This window comes from Lepidochelys kempii, chromosome 7, assembly GCF_965140285.1.
Source record: "Lepidochelys kempii isolate rLepKem1 chromosome 7, rLepKem1.hap1, whole genome shotgun sequence".
NCBI classification, from domain to species: domain Eukaryota; kingdom Metazoa; phylum Chordata; order Testudines; family Cheloniidae; genus Lepidochelys; species Lepidochelys kempii.
Window position 1 is genome coordinate 40,323,442 of NC_136386.1, and position 21,439 is coordinate 40,344,880.

General features: G+C 38.9%; 1 protein-coding gene across 8 annotated transcripts in view; it reads right to left on the reverse strand.

The window, feature by feature from the left end:
* ATP2B2 (ATPase plasma membrane Ca2+ transporting 2) overlaps positions 1 to 21,439 on the reverse strand; it is a 422,382-nt gene that overhangs the window by 69,195 nt on the left and 331,748 nt on the right. For all 8 annotated transcript variants that reach the window (XM_078853700.1, XM_073352327.2, XM_073352326.2 and 5 more), the window contains 2 exons: positions 15,311 to 15,552; positions 14,328 to 14,562 (listed from right to left, as the gene is read on the reverse strand). In XM_078853700.1, coding sequence (XP_078709826.1) covers positions 14,328 to 14,562; positions 15,311 to 15,552 — 477 coding nt within the window. The remainder of the gene's footprint in view (positions 1 to 14,327; positions 14,563 to 15,310; positions 15,553 to 21,439) is intronic.

The following is a 21,439-nucleotide window of genomic DNA, read 5'->3' on the forward strand; positions in this document are numbered from 1 at the left end:
GAGAAGCTGCCTAAATATTAATAAATTTGCTATAAATACCTAGTTGTCATGCTGTACTACCAAAATGATATTCAGTATCAAAAACTCATGCAGAAATGCGACTTCATTATTCCAGCTGTGCACAATGTGCTTCCATAGATTATTTATTATTCAACTTATTAATTAAAGCTCAGGGAAATTCTACAAGAATGTATAGACACTAAATCCATCCAAACCTTCCTGGCCATGCAGTGGAGTCATGGGCATTTCTAGCACAATAAATGATTGTTCTTTGATTGTCATCTGGGAGGTCATTAAAAAAAAAAAGGTTCAGTATTAGGTAATTAAGTGAAAATCAATATGCTGTAGAGAGATAGGAAAAATATGCAACAGGGTTTTTCGTTTGTTTTTTGGAATTATTGTAAATAGTGGATCAATACGATCAGTTAGCACCCTTTTACAGCGAGAGAGAATGGAGATAAACAGGTTAGAGACATTCATTTTAAAACACCAACACTGCAGTTTTCATTCCCTGGTCTATCACGTACTGTACTGTCTTTGCAGGACCATTAAGTATGACCTTTAAAGATAAGACAGTTAGGATAGTGGTATCTTAAAAAAATGCTCTGCTTGCTGTAGACCTATTGAAAATAATGCATGTTCCAACAAAGTTTGCATAGTCTGCTGTAATGGGTAGTAGATATAGGTTGGTCTGAATAACTTATTTCTTCAAGGATAATATTTATTCATTAAGTCATAACCCTGAAGTTGGTGCTGTAAAAACCAGTAGAAAACACAGCCCATGCCTAACGAGCTTACTCTCAAAGCAAGCATGTTGTTCTTAAAGTTCACCATACAGCATCTGGCCCACTAATGTAGATGCAAGCCAGTGAAATTCAAAACAAAACACTTTAGAGCAATCTGAGTAAGCACATCCAGCTGTTTTTGCTTCAAGACTCCTAAAAGCAGAAGGAGAATTATCACAAAGTATTAGAAAAAACTATGGATCTGTCTCCCTCAAAGTTACCCTTTGAGGGGGTCAAGATGTGGAGAGTTGTCTTTTTAGGAAAATCCAGATTCGATTGTCTGAGTACATTTGGAGCTCATTAAGGAAGGGACAGTTTTTCATGCATGTGCACACGCCAACTCTATACCACTCAGTGAATGATAAAAACAGTATGCACTAATGTAGTTCCTTTCCCCCCAGAGGATCCCAAAGTCCTTTACAAATAAGCCAAACACCCCTGTGTGGAGTAGGTGAATAACACAGTATCACAGAAAAACTCATTTCAAGTTCATATCCATTCTTCTTTATTCTAAAGGTCTCGACTAAGCAAGATAGTTAGAAAATTCCTAATAAGCATTCACCTCATGAATTCAAAGCCCTAGCAAAGTCATTTAGGACAGTGGAGTGATGAAGCCTATGTGCGAGTGGATGCACACCAAATGAATGTAACTGATGACCCCACTATCAAGAACTATCAGATGCATCCAGATCCTAGAGTGAAGTGTTATTAAAAATATATGGATCTAGAACAGGAGTGAGCCTTTGAGAAAAAGTGTATTGGGGCCAAATCCTGAGAGGTACTGAGTACCTTCCACTGTGGTTGACATTAATGGGAGCAGAGGGCACTCAGCACTTTGCAGATAGTGATCAGTCAGCACCTCACAGGATTGGCCCCTAACTGTCTTATCACATCCAAATTCTGAGACTTTGTATTCAGACACAGTCTAAGCTTAAAACCCCTGAATTCACTGCCTGCTATAAAGATCAATAGAGCTATGGACTGGTTTTGAGTCCAAAGAAAGTATTAGAATCTGCTAGGAAAGCCCCTTTTATGTATATCAAGGACATGGGCCATTGAGGGCCATTTTATTAAACATAATTTATTGTAATAAGCATGTTTGTACAATGCAGTAGTTTTGGTGAACGTGGGAGACAAAGGTTGATTGCTAATATTAGTAAGTAAGAAGCACCTCATTCTTTCTGAAGGCAGTACGTGTTTTCCTGTATCCATGTTTAAACTCATTTGGTCAGCCCAGATAAAATGAACTCTTAGTAATCCAGAAATTAAAGTAGAAATGTAACTAATATTAAATTGCATTGTACATATCTTCAGAAATAGTTTTAAAAACACAATTATTTGATGAATATTCAACACTAAATTTGTAATTTGGACACAAGATTGTTACATATTTTATCAAATTTAACAAACTGCATCATCAAAAATGATATTTCAAAATACAGAAATTTTGTAACTTTTACAACCATAGTGAAACTATTTTGGATGGTAGAAACTTTCAACCCAAGGACATTTTTAAAGAATATGTAAAAGTGTGAAAGATCTAAATGATATCTCTTTCTCCTTGATATACATAAAAGTGGCTTTCCCAGCAAATTATAATACTTTCTTTGGACTCAAAACCAGTCCATGGCTCTATTCATAACAATTAACCTTCTCTCTGAGAAAGTAATCAAAGAGAAAAGTAAGAAGTTATATGATCATAGTCTATAAGTATGTATACAGGGAGAGTACATCCAATACTTCAGGGCTCTTTAATCTACCAGACAAAGACATAACAAGATCTAATGGTTGGAAGTCGAAGCTAGGAATATTCAGACTGGAAATAAGGGGTACATGTTTTAACAGCAAGGGCCTCTGTCACTGATCATTGGAATAGCTCAGCCAAGAATCAGAGTGCTAGCCGTGTTAGTCTCTATCAGCGGAAAGAACAAGGAGGACTTGTGGCACCTTAGAGACTAACCAATTTATTTGAGCATAAGCTTTTGTGAGCTACAGCTCACTTCATTGGATGCATTCAGTGGAAAATACAGTAGGAAGATTTTAGATAGATAGGTAGTTAGATAGATACACACACACACACACACACACACATATATATATACACACACACAGAAAACATGAAAAAATGGGGGTTGCCATACCAACTCTTAACGAGACCAATCGATTAAAGTGGGCTATTATCAGCAGGAGAAAAAAAAACGTTCATAGTGATAATCAGGATGGCCCATTTCAAACAGTTGACAAGAAGGTATGAGTAACAGTAGGGGGCAAATTAGCATGTGGAAATAGTTTTTAGTTAGTGTAATGACTCATCCACTCCCAGTCTTTATTCAAGCCTAATTTAATGGTGTCCAGTTTGCAGATTAATTCCAGTTTTGTGGCTTCTCATTGGAGTCTGTTTTTGAAGTTTTTTTGTTGAATAATTGCAACTTTTACGTCTGTTAGGGATTCAGCTAACGGGATGTTAGGCATAATTAAAAAAGGGATAGAGAATAAGATGGAGAATATCTTATTGCCCTTATATAAATCCATGGTACACCCACATCTTGAATACTCCATATAGATGTGGTCCCCTCATCTCAAAAAAGATATACTGGCATTAGAAAAGTTTCAGAAAAGGGCAACTAAAATGATTAGGGGTTTGGAATGGGTCCCATATGAGGAGAGATTGAAGAGGCTAGGACTTTTCAGCTTGGAAAAGTGAAGACTAAGGGGGGGGTATGATAGAGGTACATAAAATCATGAGTGGTGTGGAGAAAGTGAATAAGGAAAAGTTATTTACTTGTTCCCATAATATAAGAACTAGGGGCCACCAAATGAAATTAATGGTCAGCAGGTTTAAAACAAATAAAAGGAAGTTCTTCTTCACACAGCGCACAGTCAACCTGTGGAACTCCTTGCCTGAGGAGGTTGTGAAGGCTAAGACTATAACAGGGTTTAAAAGAGAACTGGATAAACTCATGGAGGTTAAGTCCATTAATGGCTATTAGCCAGGATGGGTAAGGAATGGTGTCCCTAGCCTCTGTTTGTCAGAGGGTGGAAATGGATGGCAGGAGAGAGATCACTTAATCATTACCTGTTAGGTTCACTCCCTCTGGGGCACCTGGCATTGGCCACTGTCGGTAGACAAGATACTGGAATGGATGGACCTTTGGTCTGACCCAGTATGGCCATTCTTATGTTCTTATGTACCTGCATTACTATTTATCATTGAAAATCCAATGTTATTTGCTATGCTCTAACTTTACTATAGAAATAAGAACATCCTAGAAGTCAATGTAAACTAAGAGGATAGTCCAATCTCATGCTTCAGGACATAAACCGATAACAAAAGGGGCTGGGAAGGAATTTTTCCATCACGTTCAACATTGCACAATTGGTTACATGCATTGCAAGGGTTTTCACCTTCCTGTGTAGCAGCAAGTATGGGACACACTGACATTTGCATCATTACAAAGACGTTTTTCCTTCCAAAAAAGTAACAACATTCACTAACGTGGTAGAATTAGAAATGAGCCTAATGCTTCTAAAGCAATTCAGACAGATGCTCACTTGGCATGAGACAGCTCATGTGGTCATTTGTGCTGTTCTTCTCTCTTCCATTTACCTGGTAAACCAGAGGTCGTAACTAGGTGAGCCAAATGCAGATCACTAAAATAAAAGCTGGGCTATAAGAGTAATAAATCTGAGCTTTTCATGGGCCCTAAGTAAACTACTCCACCTTCAGGATAGGTCAAGAATATCTGCCGTTTACAGAATGGCTCAAAGTCAGTACAAATAATGTAACAGCATTAACAGGCAAGAAAAAAAGAATGAACAATGGACAGAAGTTTATCTGCCTATGACCTATGTATCTATGACCTACAAGTAGCATTCCCACCTCCCGCTGTGAGTCTGGTCTGGAAACCTCTTTTGGTCAACCTGAAGATGTGGTAGCACTGGAAAATAGCACCAATTAAGCTCATAAGCAATCTGCAACTTGCGTAGGTGGCTCCCAAGTGATTGACTGAGTTGCCAGATTTTGTTATTCTGCATATGTCCTGCTTGTAAATTTAAAATGACCTTAGCAGCAGTTTTGAACAACATGACTCCCTCACTTACAGGATTTGAGAGATTGAGATGACAGTTTGGAAGCCAGAAGTAGAATATGGGGCACAAAAGAGGAAAATGATAGTCCCAGTGTCAAGAAGAGAAAATGAAGGCTTCTATTTGCAATGCCAGTTCTATTAAGCAAGTTCATGGAGGCAGAACCTAGTTTCATATGCACATCAAAATAATATCTAAGAAAAGATATAATCCTATTCTTATTTTTAGACAGCTGGTGGGCAGTGTCTAGTTTAACTCTGTGTAGAGCAACTATACTCAAAATATTGCTCATATTTTCTTTTTTATTTATGTAGGTAAGAGACTACATTGGCAGACTGAGTGGGCAGTAGAAACAGACACATCTCCAAGCTGTTTCCACAGAACCTAAGCTTACATTTACAAAGAATCAAGCTTCTAGCATCTATGAATGCAGAGAAAGCTTTCTGGATATAAGCTTAAAGTAGCCTGATGCAGCAATCTCTATCTGAATCTGCTGACAACCAATGGGCCAAACTGAGATGTGATGTAAAAGATAGTGGGTGCAAGTTGGCAAATGGATGAGTGATTGACGTGTGAACAAGATTAATTAACCCTGGCTCAGGGAGGTTGTCTCAAAATTCAGAGACAGATCTCTACAGGTACAAGATGCTGCTTTAGTTGCTTGCCTTCTTGAATATTTCCAAATGTAACATCAAGTACAAAACCTAACCCAACATAAAAGATGTACAGCACAGCTTGGGGTGAAGATATAGAAGTGTGTGAGAATTAACCAGTATGGGTAAATAAGAGAATTTTTGAATGGGTGAACCTACATATAGGAGTATACAACACTCAGAACAAGGTCCCTGCCTACTAGCTCTCAGGCAAGAGAGAAAGACAAAGCTAATCAATAACTGGTTTTATTGCTGCTGAATTCATCCAAACAATTTCTATTTATTATTGAGGGTAATGCAACCACAAGCAGGCTTTTTACATTAGCTGTGGGCTTTTTTAAAAATAAATCTGATAGAGATGTACATATTCATAATAGGCACAATTCTCAAACCCTCCAAGAAAGGTGTCAGTGGGACACCTTTGGCACAGCAGACATTAAGCATCACTGTAGCAATCCATGAGGTTAGGTTTGTGAAAGTAGAAAAGGCTGTATTTTCACTTATGCTAACTCCCAGAAGCATCTTAGGAAAAGAGGAAATGAGGCTTTCCCTCTAAAATGTTATTTAATGTTAAAACAAATACCTGAACAAGTTGTCAGAGTTATGACTTTTCATTAATTTTATCACAGCTCCATGACTTGCCATTTCTTGCAGGATAAATCATGACTTCCACCAAGATTAAGCTAATTAAAAGACACATTTATAGTAATATTCTTCGCTCTTCTGTTTTTTCCTCTAAAATGCTTTAAGGTGCAGTGAGTGAGGTAATATCTTTAATTGGACCAACTTCTGGTGGTGAGACAGACATGCTTTCAAGCTTACACAGAGCTCTTCTTGACGGACAGTGACATTTCTACATGATACTGTCAGTTTTGTTCTGCTAAATTAATGGAGTCCCTGCTAGAAACAATGGCAATTTGGGGCTGTAATGGCAAATTCTGTCACCTAACTACCCTTTAACTAAAAGTCAGCTATTTCCTTCTTAAGGAGCTATCCCAGAAGAACATGTTTTTTGCAGTTTTATTTTCCTGAAATACTCTGTTCCAAGACATTTTGGCAACTTTTGTTTTACCATAAGTTATGGACTTCTGAGAGTTTTTAGTAATTTGAATACAATTTTAAATGACTCATTACTCCATTGTTTTAGTACTATATTAAAAAAAAGGATTGGAAAAAATACGAGCCTAGACTCATCTGAAGTTTTTTGGCAAATTCTTGGTGAAATTTTGAAAGGGCGTAAATTTTACTGAATGTTTTGAAATGAACATGTGTTGTAACATTTTCCATATCAACATTTAATTGTGAGGGATTCAATTAATTAGTTAAATAATTGTTTGGAAATAAAATGTTTTTCTGACTTCATTTTCTTTGATCTATTAAATAGACTTCAGAGTTGACCTCCTTATTGTTAGCACCACTAAACACACTAACAACAGTCACATTAAATGAGAGTTTTCAGATCATTGAAAAAATAACTGTCAAATCCATTCCTTGGGTTCATCGTTCAATAATAGAATCCTAAAAATGGTTAAACTAACTTAAAATGCTATTTTCTTAACAATATGTTAATAAGACACATAAATCTGCATGTATATAAAAATATTATTGGACTTATAATTCACTATAATATAAAATACATAGTAAAATGTGATAGACTCGGCTTGACTCTCAACTCCTGTTTCAACCACTAGGTCTGACCACACTCATCCTGGTCATGACAGCTTGGCCTCCACTGATCAGAATTAAAGCATGTCAGATCATTAGCTCATATTAAAGTAGCCTGAGCGAACGGCAAATAGTGACATAAAGCAACAGTGATTATCACAGACCATCCCAACAGACCACCAGAACATGGTGCTTACATCACTGTATATAAAGTTCTTCTTCAGGTATCTGTCCACGTGGATCCCACTCTCCTGACTCAATGTGTGCTCTATACTAAACTGTCACCAACCTGCAGCAGCACCTCTGCCGTGGCAGCACAATCCTAGCTCTGACCGGTGAGGAGGGGAGACACATGGGGGGAAGGAAGGGAGCACCCTGGAGAGTGAGCCCAGCCCACACTCACCCTGCAGCAGCAGCTCCTGTCCCACAGGGCTGGACCCAGCTCTTTTCTCCAGGCGTGGCAGCCTGGGGTATGGGTCACAGTTCCCCTCAGTCCCCTCTTTGATGCCTCATGCCGTACCCTTATAGGTTTCATTCACAGCATTCTGCCCATGGTAGTATCAGTCGCCCTATGTCTATGGGTAAATCTCCTCTACCAGTGAACCTCAAAGAATGGTTCAGTAGTCCCAAAGGGAAGATGTGTGGACACAGGGCCAAGAAATACAAAGTGAGGGGGTGATAATTTTATTATCAGAGAGATCCTTTGACTCCTTTGGAATTTTCTTCATCTTCAGCAGATGAAGCTGTCACTTCATCAGTGCCATTTATGATGGGTGATTTTAAAGCTTCAAAGCTCCTTAAAAGGATGGCTGAAATCCTAGAAATACCACTAGAAATAATCCAGGAAAAAAAATCATACAAACTGTTGGATATCTTATACCCAGTTATGTTTAGCAATGCCTATTAATGGCGGGATTCTAGACCCAACCAACAATCTTTGGCAGACCCCACCTTCCATCTCTGTTACATCAAAGCAAGTGGACTGTCGATAACAAGTTCCTCAAAAAAGGTTTTGAGTACTTCTATATTCACCCAGTTCCAGGATTATTGGTTATGGCTACAAATGAAAAGTCAAGACATCCTGCTCCACCGAAGTCCGCCACAGAAGATAAGGAACCAAAAAAGTTGGCTCTTTTTGGAAGGAAGACTAGACTCCTTGTCTCGTTTAAATGTCAGAATCTCCAACTATCCAGGCTTCTCTAGCCAAGTATGACTACCTTTAATGGGATTAAGTTTCCCAGTTCTTTAAATCTTCTCTGTATGCTTTAATTGCTGAAACGACTTTACAAGCAGCACTGGATAGTGCTGACACAGCCACAAGATCAGTGGCTACTGGTGTCACAATGAAGAGAACCCCGTAGTTGGTTGTGCCTGGTATCCCCAAAAAAGTCCAGATGGTGATGGAGAAATTATCTTTTGAAGGACATGATTTATTTAGCTCAAGTAAATATGTCTATGCATCCAACTCACAAGTAGTATTTATATTTTGTGGTAACTGATATATGTTAACAATTCAAAGTCCTCCTTTTTGGTCCCTCTACTGCCCCAAAGGGTATTCACAAAATGCCTCTGCATGGTAGCTGCCCATTTAAGGAGACAGTGTGTTCAGGTTTACCCTTACCTCGACAATTGTTCAATTTTGGGAAAGTCATCTCACTCAAGTCTGTCTTATGTTACTGGGACCCGTGGTGTCATGTATTTTCAGAATACCATATGCCAAACTTCACCTCAAACCCTTTCAGAGGTGGCTGAATTTGCAGGTAACGGATCCTGAACAAGTCCTATCTCCTCTTCTCTGGTGGAATGATGCACGAAATGCTTGTCACAGCATACCTTTCATTTCCCCATCCTTCAGCAAGACTTCGATAATAGATGCCTCTAGGAAGCACATCTGGATCATTTTCAGACTCTCAGGCTGTGTCCCCCTTCATACTCCCATTTAGAGATAAATGTTTTGGAACTCGGAGCAATAAGTCTGATGTGCAAATTTTTCCTACCTCTCTTATAAGGAAAAACCACACAGGTCATAGCACAGCAATGTATTTAATAAACAGGCAAGGAGAGGCAAGATCAGCTCCTTTTTTTCAAGACGTATTTCTTCTTGGGAGTGGTAAAATCAGAATTCTGAAAAGTCAAAAATCTTGACATTTTCATGAACTGAAAAATCTGTAAAAATATTTGCATTTGATCAATTCAAAATATTTTGTTTCTATAATTGTGAATTTTTTTTAATTTTAAACCTCTCTTTTTTTTGGTTATAAGTTAACTTAAATTTCAAACTGAAAAGTAATTTCAAATAAAAAAATTGAACTGTTCAATGTCAATTTCAAACTTTTTTCAAAAAAAAATTCAACAGGAAATTCATTGAAACAGAACTTTTCCCACGAAAATTTCTGGGTTTGATAAATTGGCATTTTCTGACAAAAAACCATTTAATCAAAAAATTCACAACCAGCCTTATTCACAATCTGCCTCCTTCCCTACTGCAACAGAGTATTTTTATTCAATATTCTGAGTGGCAGCTAGGACCACTTTTATGGGACCACTTTTATGCCCTCGAGGCTCTGCATGGCATATGCATCCATAGACACTGCTGATTAAAAGATTTCAAGCTTGTGTGCATGGAGCACATGCACACCAAGAGTGGGATCCACCTGAACAGAACACCTCGAGGAGCCACCAGTAACGTAAGGTAACCATTCTTTTTTTGCAATTCAACTGTAAACAGAATTGCCCAAAATTTCCCATTCTAAAGGGAAAAAAAAACAATTTAAATCAATTTCTAATATGCACATTAAGGGCACTTTGGTAATGAGTAACACTCATGCACAGAACCACTGTAATGTTTAAAAATTCTTTATGAAAATATACATTGTTGTCTCCTATTTTTAATTTAAGTGCAATAACCCTGGAGCCTATCACAAAGGCTATATGATTTTATTGGCATTATAGAAATGGGCTAAAACAAAACCTTTAAAACCAAAACCCTATGAAATTTTGGGGACCAGTGGAAAGTCACAGTCTGAATTCAGAAGATCAAGCAGTACATAGACTACTTTACACTATTTTTATCCCTATCTTTTAATTGCATAAAGGGAATTAACCTCTGCTCTCAGTTAAATAAAAAGTGGTCATAGTAATTTTCTGGAGCAGGCACATAAAGATTTTCAACAAACACCATCCTGGGGAGCACACTTCTCTTAACAGAATGGTGCAAGGGAGATATTTTAGGAAATGTAAATCATTTTTAAGTTGGTGAAATGAGCTCTGCACTACAGTGCCAACTAAATATACCACTAAACAATGAAATTATGGTTTCCAAAGTCAGCAATAATACGGATAATGAGCAATATTTTTAAGTAAAGTTTTAGCTTGCTATAGATGCTTAGCCACAGTAATTAAAATCAGAAACTCAACTCCAATTCATTATACAATGAATAAGCAATTTGGTGACCGGCACTATACGTCGAATGTTGACTGCAATGCATTTCATCTAAAAGCTGCCAAAACTATAATGGAATGAAAAAAAAATGTAATATATCACTTTGATAATTACCTACTGTTTCTTTATGGGCTTTTTTCAGTAATGAGGTCCTGCATCATCAATATAACGAGTGTACCCATTCGTATCTTATAATAAACAAGTACCCCAAGGGAACATCAATAAACAATTCATCAAAGCCAGAGTTGTTTGACACTACTTCAGCACTTGCAGAAATACGAAAAGAAAGCATCCCACAAACACTGAATTCAGATTTAGTCACACAGTCGGACAAGGAATTGCCTTTGCTTTTGTCTGACTCTGAGAAAGAAAGATAAGCTAACAAAATATTAGCTAGGCATAGGTAAACTGCAGTCTCGTTGCAACATCCAAACCTCTTAACACTAGAGGGCACAGAAAACAATGGACAGAAGTGAGTTCCAAGCAATTTTATCACCTTTGGCCATAAAGGTGTCTGGTGGAATTACCATGAAGTCAGCATGCCTACAAAAAAGGGACAAAAAACCTTGAAAGAATATTTAAACAACATGGAAAATATTTAAGCTACGTGGAAGAAGGGATGGGGCAAATGAATTTGAGGACTGGCAAAGCTCCCCTTTATTTACATCAGAGATCTTTCAGTGAGTCATTAGAAAATAGCGCCAGATGGTTAGCAGGTATAAACTGGCGTAGCTCCGTTGACTTAAATAGAATTATGCCAATTCATGACAGTTGACAATCCAACCTATATATTTTGATTTTAAAAAATTATTCGTATTAGAAGTAACATCTATGGGACGGTGTCTGACATCTAATTTATGGTTATTAACTCCAGGGGAGGCAGCTTGTTTTGCCAAGAAAAAGGAAGATCTGTGTTTCAGTGGAACACAGATTTCACTTAAGATATTTAGTCATTTTGGATTCGATTCTGCCAGGACTACTAGGGAAGATGAGGACTACACACTCGCAGGCAGATGTGCTGCCAGAATCTTTTCTGGGGTGGGGTAATGGGATTTATAAACCCTAGGCTGAGCACAGGCAGAAGGCAGAGGAAGACTGATCACACCTCTGAGCAGCTGCCAGGATTGCCAGTCGTGGAGACACGCAACCACAGCTGTGACCAATAAAGAAAACAAGCCCAGCTATAAAGGAGGGAGACAAAAAGGCCTGAGATAGCAGGACCACAGCCCCATGACAGGCTGCCTCTGAAAAACAAGGAGACAAAAGGAGACCATAAGCCCTGAGGTTTAGGGGCTGATAGACTCAATATAAGTTAAGAGTTTATGAACTGGTCTAGCTGCAGACACTTTGAAGTAGATCAGTGAGGGGAAAGCTGGGACCCCTAGAGAGACTACAGTTTTTTTACAATTGTAAAAATAACAAAATATACAGAATTGTAACAGAATTGTAATGAAAGAAGTGAAATTATGCATATTCTTCATGGAAATAAACCTGTGCTTAAAGCCACTAAGAAACATCTGAAAACAAACTTTTCAGTTGAATTGAAGTACAGATGATACTGCATATGCAAGAAGCATGGTGAATCAATGCACCTACATATGCAAGTTCTAATCCCAATGCGGCCAACTATATCAGGATTTAACATTTCAGCTAAGCAGAAGCTGATCTTCCAGAACACAGAATCTCATTATCTGAAGTAGGGCATATGAATAATTTTCATTATTTGCACTCCATAAATAAGGTGGGTTTTTTGTTTTTTCCCCTCAGGGATTCATAAGATTTTGAAGTGATTAGAACCCAAGATTATAAATAGAATACACATGTTAGTAGCCATGGTATAAAGGTTTTAAATGTATGACTTTCAGGATTCCTGCATTAACTATAAATGAGTCATGCAGGTCATCCCAAACCGAATAAAACTCATTAAACTGTCAGAAATGCCATTTTGACTTCTTGCTTCTACCTAATCCACATTTTATGACACACCAGGAAGGTTTTGGTTTTAAAATCAAAGTTGTTTTAAGTTGGAATCTCAGGTTTGGTTTGGGGACAGAAGGATTAGTGGCCAGAGTGCAGGTGGTGATGGATAAAATAAATGTTCTTTATCACATGAGTGAGTAGCTTATCACATGGCTGCAGAAATAGGGAATTTATCACAGAGAGGGTTTTTCTACAGCATTACTATAGTTAGAAATATAAAATACTGGCTTTATTACAGCATTCAGGGAAACATAAGACTCACACATACTCCTTCAGAGCAGCCTAATGTGTACATTTGATGTTCTATTAAAAAAAACCCCACAGTATTTCCTAAAATGTACAACGTTGCGGCCAACCTGATATCCAGGCAAGGAGGATTCAAACAGAATGATTAAAAAAACCTACTTAAAAAGATCTATCGTGCAAATTAAATGGGATGTAAGGGCAGGAAGGAGAGAGATTGCCACCAGACTGCCACTGCCTTCAACACAAAATCTCACTGCCTTTGTAAACGGTAACAACATTATCAATGGATGGTCAGGTTCCAAAGTGAATTATAGTTATTAGTTCTAGACCACAGAAGTAGTGTGATCTAATGGACTGAGCATGCGACTTGGAGCTGGGAATTCCTTATTTTTACTCCTAGCATTTCTAATTTATCTTGGCTTTATCCTCTGTGTTATACGGTTTCCTCAACTGTAAAATGGGAATAATTCCCCCCCATTGGTTTTAATGATTAATAATCAAGCACTATATAAATATATCAGATACAAACCAACCATCCCCTAACCTATCCCCTACATTGTAGTCTTAATGGGAGTGAACACTGTTCTCATTATCATGACATCAGAGCGCCTCTATTTCTTACTGTGTTCTATTATTTTATTTTTATATAAAAAGTCATTTTCTTTTTAAGTTTTCAAATAAAGGCTACAATCAGCCAAAGACAAAGTATAATTCTGCAGACACTTCACACGTGCAACACTAATATTGATTTCAACAGGAGTGAAGATTCTAACCAACTTTTTACATATGGTGGCAGAATAACATCTGTGAATTTTAGGTTTGGATTTTTAACCCTTCAGTTGCTAACCTCTCCCTGGAAAAGACACTTGAAAAATGTTGCCCTCATCCAAACATAACATTAAAAACAACTTGCCATCTGGCAACCCAGAATTTGCAACTATAGTACAGTCACCGATGTGCCAAAGTAACAAAGAGCTGTTAATTATTGTTACAGAAAACAGAACTTCCTCCAGAGCAGATTTATTCTATGTTGAAAGCAAATATCAATTCATACTTATGCCTGCAACTTATTTTCTCAAAGGCAACCCATCTCTGTTCCTCATACAACTTCAATATTGGACCCTCACACATTACCTAACGCAAAGTTTCTCTCTTATTTTCTAGATGACAGTTCACAAGGGGAGCTTTTCTGATCTGACTTCCTCTAAAGTACTCACTGAGACAAAACGAAAATCTTGCCACCTTTTTCTTGCAATAGTTCTTATAACCCTATTTTTGCTATAATTAAATAATGCCAACTGAACAATCAAGGTATTTTCTCAGTTATAGGGTCTGCACCTAAGTTTTTGAGTCATCCAATTTGACTAATTAGAAAATTAAACAAAAATAAACAACTTCAGGAAATACAGTTCTTTTACTTCACACTTAAGTATCAGATAGTAGGCACTTTAACTTGTACGTGTGACATACCTCAGGCCTTACTGGATCTTCAATACCAACTACACAAATGCAGGTCAGGTCAGTTAAAATGTCATTTTCACTATCCCAGTCTGGTTCTGGGTTGCTGCTGAAGTCCCGGTATGCAATGCAAATAGTTCTCAGTCCATCACAGGCCATGGGTTCAATCACTTTCTTCACCATCTCATCCCGGTCACGGGGTCTGAAGACACGAATCTCACCTGCTGCATTAATGATTCTAGAACACCTGTAAGAAAAGGACATGAATTGCATTTGTTTGGTTACTGGTTTCCATTATACCTGCTCATTTCATCCAACAGCACACTTTATTTTTTTTGTTAGTTTTAATTTCTAGTGCACTTCACAAACAAAAACAGATTCATTATTCTAATAATGGGTAAGAGAATGTACCTATGATTTTAACAATTGTTGGGCACATTTTAAGATGCTTTTATCTGACATTTCAGTTAGACTATGTAATTTCCATTAGGTCCATAATTAGTGAAGAAGTTACACACAAATTGAAAAAAAAATCTTGCTAAGTCAAATGTGTGGTATATGTTCATGTCAACTAACAAGAGGACATTTGGATTTATATCCCTACGTGATAAAAGCACATTTCAAAAGTGCATCTGTTTACAATCTAATGGGGAGGGAGGAGACGAGAGAGCAGAGAAATGCCAGCTGCAGTATCCTTTGGCGGCTAATAGAAGACAGGAAAGATGACCATCGACACTGGCCATCCAGACAATTGTGCAAGACTAATTACTTTTAAAAAGGATAAAAGATTATTCACATTAAAATGTATGTTACATTCCTGCAATAAGGTTAATGCCTATTACTTGGAAATATTAGTTAGTTTCCAACTTCAAACCAAGACAATAAGGGCTTGATCCTATTTTCACTGAAGTCAGTGGCAAAATCCCCATATATTTTAGTACTGTGGGATCACTCCAAGTCACAATAAATAAGGCAAATAGACACAGTACACTTACTTCTTCAGAACAATTTCAGAAGCACCTTTGCTGTACATTCGGAAACTGCCATCTGGCATTTTAACGACAGTGCTCATTGACTTTCTTACGGAGTTAAACGTGTATACTTTGTAGAGTTTCTCCTCTGGGATTAGATTCCGAACTGGCTGGTAATCCTGCTTCAGTTGCAGGACAAACCCCAACAGGCCACATTCTGTCTTGTTGCCAACCTGACGAGGCAGGCCACCTTCCTTTTCTGGTGGCTGAAGGGAAGAAAGCATCAGATTTCAGCCCCTCACTCTCTCATGTTTGGCAGTATACTGTACTTTTCAAGCCCAATAAATAATGAGGTCCCAGGCTACTAGTTAAGATCTAAAACCTTTAGAGTAAAGTCATAGCTCATCCAATTTTAAAGAGCCAGTGGAAGTTTTATACAATTAGAACAGACTGAAAGCAATCTATTTGATAACGGAGCAACATTTTTCTTTTTAAATAACCAGTGTAATTCTCTTCCACCTTTTTATCCTCTGGCCATTCGAGATTTTATGATGGTTATGGTACGTGCCCTTAAAAATAAATGTATTTTCCTCGGGGTCAATACATGTTCACAAACAGACCACCACCTTTTCCCATTGTATTGCTCTGAATCATGTTGCTTTGCTGTTTTTCATGGCATGGTAGATGTTTTAAGGTAACATTCATCCACTATAATTTTGAACCTACTTCGTTTTTAAAAATAAATCTACTAAATCATCTAATCAGAAGAATAAATAGCCAATGGTATTTCCAGGGATCCATGAATATAATGTCTGTATCAATAGTTAAGTACTTCTAAATATCTATGAGTTACTACAGTATTTCAGTCTGCTACTTCAGACTGTAAATGCTTTATATGGGAAAAAAAGAAGGTTAAGTTATGACAATTATACTAACCCAGCAACTCTAGCAATTCTGAATGGTACTACCCTTAGAAGAAATGCTTTTATTGGAAAATATTGATCCTCCCTTGCTAAGGTAAAAAAAAAAAAAGTACAAAAGAAAACATTAGAAACAATACTGAGTATCAGCTGAAATAAAGCTAAAAAAATAATAGTTCTGTCATTAATACTGCTCCAAAAGACTTTAGTGGTCAAGTTTATTAGCTGAAGACTATTGAGGTCTTCAACCATCTTGCACTCAACAAAGCTATCAAGTCAAATTCAGCCTTCACATAAGCAGGCAAAACTCCAATGAAATCACTAAAGTTGATGCATTAAATCCATAGGGACTAGAAGTGGGGAAAATCCTTTCACAATTTTGATTCGCAATGTTTTGCAATATTTGAAATAAACTTACACTTAGGCCCTGATTCAGCAAAGAATTGAAGTCATTGTCTTCAATGGGACTTAATGATTTGCTCAAGTGCTTTGCTGAATCAAAAGTCTGCTTAAGTGCTTTGCTGCATTCAGAAATATGTCCACATCAGTGGTGGATTTAGAGTTAGTGGGGCCCTGTGCTCAGCTTCATTTTAGCTCCCCCCCCCCAACAGGGGAAGCATTCCCTCTTATCTCCCCCCACCCCCTGACCCTTGTTTTTCTTTTTTTTCCCCTGCATTCTCCTCTGGGGGCTCAGGGCTGGGGGGAGCAGAGTCTGGGTGGGAGTTAGGGTGTGGGAGCAGGGTCTGGGTGGGAGTAACGGTGTGGGACAGGGCTCAAGATTGGGATGCAGGGTCTGGGAGGAAGTTAGGGTATGGGAATGGGCTGGGGATCTGAAATCAGGTTTGATTTTAGTTAACAGCTTGTTTAGAATGTAAACAGGTAAACAAGAAAAATATTACTGGTAGCATGAAAATGACCGCTCCTTAAGCAGAGGGGCCATGGTTTGAGTTTCCGGTGGAAGGGGTATACCTCTTTAAGAGCACAGAGGCATGAACGTGACTCATCCCCCCAGGTGACTAGAAGAGAGGGGAGAGGATACAGGTGTACGTCAGGCAGGAGAAGCCTTCTTTCACTTGGACCAAGCGGAGCAGCACCCACCCTTGAAAGAGATGAAATACCAGGTTTGGTCAGGATCTGCTAGACACTCCTTTCTATGGCACCTGGGAAGGAATATATCCCTCCCTGGCCAAGGCAGCGTGTGTGTATGTGGGGGGGATTCACCTTCCACACACCAGGTTCGGAGGGGCCTTAGACAAGCTGAGCATGGAATGAGAGTTAGACTATTATGTTGCAACTCATTATGTAAGAGTGGGGTGGATGTCCAGTGCCGGTACTCTGTAAGGAAGGGATCCAGAGATCAGATAAATGGTTTGGTAAAGGATTTAAAGGAGGTGTTTGTTAAAGGAGCGGAAACAGGGGGGTTCCTATGACTGGCATGGCAGGAAGCCAACAACCCCCCCACCCTTTATAGCCCACCTTAATCCTCATTCAAGGGGAGTGGGGATGGTAAGGTCCCAGCAGCAGGTTCGCTGGGGACCAGAATAGACAGGTGGGGTGGGGGGCTGACAGAAGCACCTCAGGTGGATACTGAAATTATTATGGATGTACCTGCACTGTACACTTATCTGCTGGGTATGCCTCCACATTTAATAATAAATCTGCAGCCTAATTAAACCACATCCAGTGTCTCCTATCCTTCATCCGGTTTTGACAGACAATGAATGATGCAGAAAGATTTTTAAATCTGCTAGCAAGTGTCCACTTTCCCCTTTAGCAGCTGCTGTCTCCACACTCTCTGTATACTATATTAAAACAAGCATATGGTGGTGAGAGTTGGCAGTAGCACTTCCTTTCCTATACTGTTTCACCACAAAATCTGTATGCCAAACTAGCCTCCTTGCAGATTGCTTTCGACAATTCACACGAGAAGCTGCTGGATGTGATAACTTCAAACTGTGCCCTCTGTAAGTTTATTTCCTGCTTAAATCTGCAGTTTAGAACACTCAGAACAAAATTAAAAGGGACAAAGGGACTATCTATGAATAATTAACTGGAAATACTCTGCTGATCTTTTGCATTGTATGAAAGACACTAGAAAGTCTTTTAATTATGATTTGTGCATAGAAACCCATTTTTTTGGGTGTTCAACCTCTAGAACACATTACAAGCTACTTTGGCTATTAACAAGATTGTTTGCTTACATATTGCTTGGTAAAATCTTGCACTGGAATGGAGATGGGCGATGTGACCTAATATGTCTGTCTAAATTTTGTAACTTTTATTATTCCATATGTACTATAATACCTTTAGTTAGCTCATTTAAGCCTTTATGTAATTTTGTATAATATTAATACTCTAGGTTTAGACATTCACTTGTAAAATATACTGATCAATTAAAAACAGTAGTTTTCACCTTAGCTGCCCCAAAATGTTTCTCGGTCAAAGTAAAGCTGCATAAAAAGGCTTTTTTCTGAAGCTAGCATTGACACAGGACAGAGTTAGGATGCATGTTGTACATACCTGTTCTATGGGTATGTCTACACTACGGAATAAGGTCGAATTTATAGAAGTCGGTTTTATATATTCGAGTGTGTGTGTCCCCACAGAAAATGCTCTAGTGCATTAAGTGCATTAACTCGGCGGAGCGCTTCCACAGTACTGAGGCTAGAGTCGACTTCCGGAGCGTTGCACTGTGGGTAGCTATCCCACAGTTCCCGCAGTCTCCACTGCCCATTGGAATTCTGGGTTGAGATCCCAATGCCTGATGGGGCTAAAACACTGTCACGGGTGGTTCTGGGTACATGTTGTCAGGCCCCCCTTCCCTCCCTCCCTCCGTGAAAGCAAGGGCAGACAATCGTTTTGCTCCTTTTTTCCTGGGTTACCCATGCAGACGCCACACCACGGCAAGCATGGAGCCCGCTCAGGTAACCGTCACCCTATGTCTCCTGGCAGACGCGGTACGGCATTGCTACACAGTAGCAGCAACCCATTGCCTTCTGGCAGCAGACGGTGCAGTACGACTGGTAGCCGTTCTCGTCGTGTCCGAGGTGCTCCTGGCCACGTCGGCTGGGAGCGCCTGGGCAGACATGGGCGCAGGGACTAAATTTGGAGTGACTTGATCAGGTCATTCTCTTTAGTCCTGCAGTCAGTCCTATTGAACCGTCTTATGGTGAGCAGGCAGGCAATACGGATTGCTAGCAGTCGTACTGTACCATCTTCTGCCGGGCAGGCAAGAGATGAAGATGGCTAGCAGTCGTACTGTACCATCTTCTGCCGAGCAGCCATGAGATGTGGATGGCATGCAGTCCTTCTGCACCGTCTGCTGCCAGCCAAAGATGTAAAAGATAGATGGAGTGGATCAAAACAAGAAATAGACCAGATTTGCTTTGTATTCATTTGCTTTCCCCCCTCCCCCGTCTAGGGGACTCATTCCTCTAGGTCACACTGCAGTCACTCACAGAGACGGTGCAGCAAGGTAAATCTAGCCATGTATCAATCACAGGCCAGGCTAACCTCCTTGTTCCAGTAAGAACAATAACTTAGGTGCACCATTTCTTACTGGAACCCTCTGTGAAGTCCTGCCTGAAATACTCCTTGATGTAAAGCCACCCCCTTTGTTGATTTTAGCTCCCTGAAGCCAACCCTGTAAGCCGTGTCCTCAGTTGCCCCTCTCTGCATCAGAGCAACGGCAAACAATCACGCATCTGAGTTGAGAGTGCTGTCCAGAGTGGTCACAATGGAGCATTCTGGGATAGCTCCCGGAGGCCAATACAGTCGAATTGTGTCCACAGTACCGCAAATTCGAGCCGGCAAGGCCGATTTAAGCGCTAATCCACTTGTCAGGGGTGGAGTAAGGAAATCGATTTTAAGAGCCCTTTAAGTCGAAATAAAGGGCTTCATCGTGTGGACGGGTGCAGGTTTACATCGATTTAATGCTGCTAAATTCGACCTAAAGTCCTAGTGTAGACCAGGGCTAAGAGCTTCACAGAAATGATCTGCTACTTATTCTGCAAAGCAAATCATCTTTAATCGCATCAGATCACTTTAAATTTCATAATTAATGCTATCACTAGTGCCCTATCAACCCACAAGATAACGTTATGTAACAATTTAGCACTTATTGAAGGACCAGTGCTATATATCATTACAAAAGACACTACCTCCCTCTGAGATCATTAACCAGCTTCTGGCACCTGAGAGTATCAGTTGATGGAAATACAATCACTGTATGTACTGAATAATGAGAATATCATCAGTGGCAATTTCGTATACATATGGAAGTAGGCAGGGGCTAAATAACTGATTAGGTAGATATGCTACTAAGGAAGGGTTAAAGCTAAAAATGATACTCTCTAAAGGTGACTTAAAAATGCTTCCATCTTTTAGTTAGACTGGGGAGTTACAAAAGCTTCCAGATTCACTATAGAACTTATTAAACTTCAGTTTTCATGGCTTGCCTGGTCCAATCCTATACTGGTAGCAGTATGGGCAGGTTACATAAGCCTTTCCAGTTTGAATTTCTATGAGTTCATGCAAAGTACAAAGTCTTCAATTGGCTCACCAAATGCTTTTATGTGCAGCTGGTTGAGCTACTCTGTTAGAATAATACTGGTTAGGAATGTATCCCCTTTTTATTATTGATTCCAATAAACTAATTTTGCCAGCGTATTCTATCTATAACAAATGCTTCTTTTAGCTCTACTTGTGATAGAAAAAAACAGGAAGACAAACAGAAGAGAAATATTTTTAAAAACATTCTTTCATTTTAAATTATAGAATAATTTCAATTCTACAGTTTGTGTACTGAGCCAAGGGAAAATGGCCAGGATATGGAGGGTTTATTTATTTATTTATTTTTAATTTAAACCTAAATGCCCAGAATTTAAAGATAACTTGGGAGAAATAAGACTGTTCAGATGATGTGTTATTTTTTCATTTCCAATACTGTACAGAGGTAAAGCGATTTCAGACAACTGAATGAATCTATAGCATTGCCAAATCTGGAGATGTTCCATCTCGCTGCACAGTTTAGTTTAGTGTTTTAAAATTCTCTGCTATGGAAATCATCTAAAAAAGATAAAACAGTCACACCACTAGATTTAAAATCAAAGTGATCAACTTGTCTTAGAGAAATACTCTGGTGTGCAGGTTTATTTCAGTAAAGTAAAGATGACAGAAGAATTAGTGTTTCCTTTCTAAAACCTTATTTACAAGACATTTCAGCCAGGCTGGA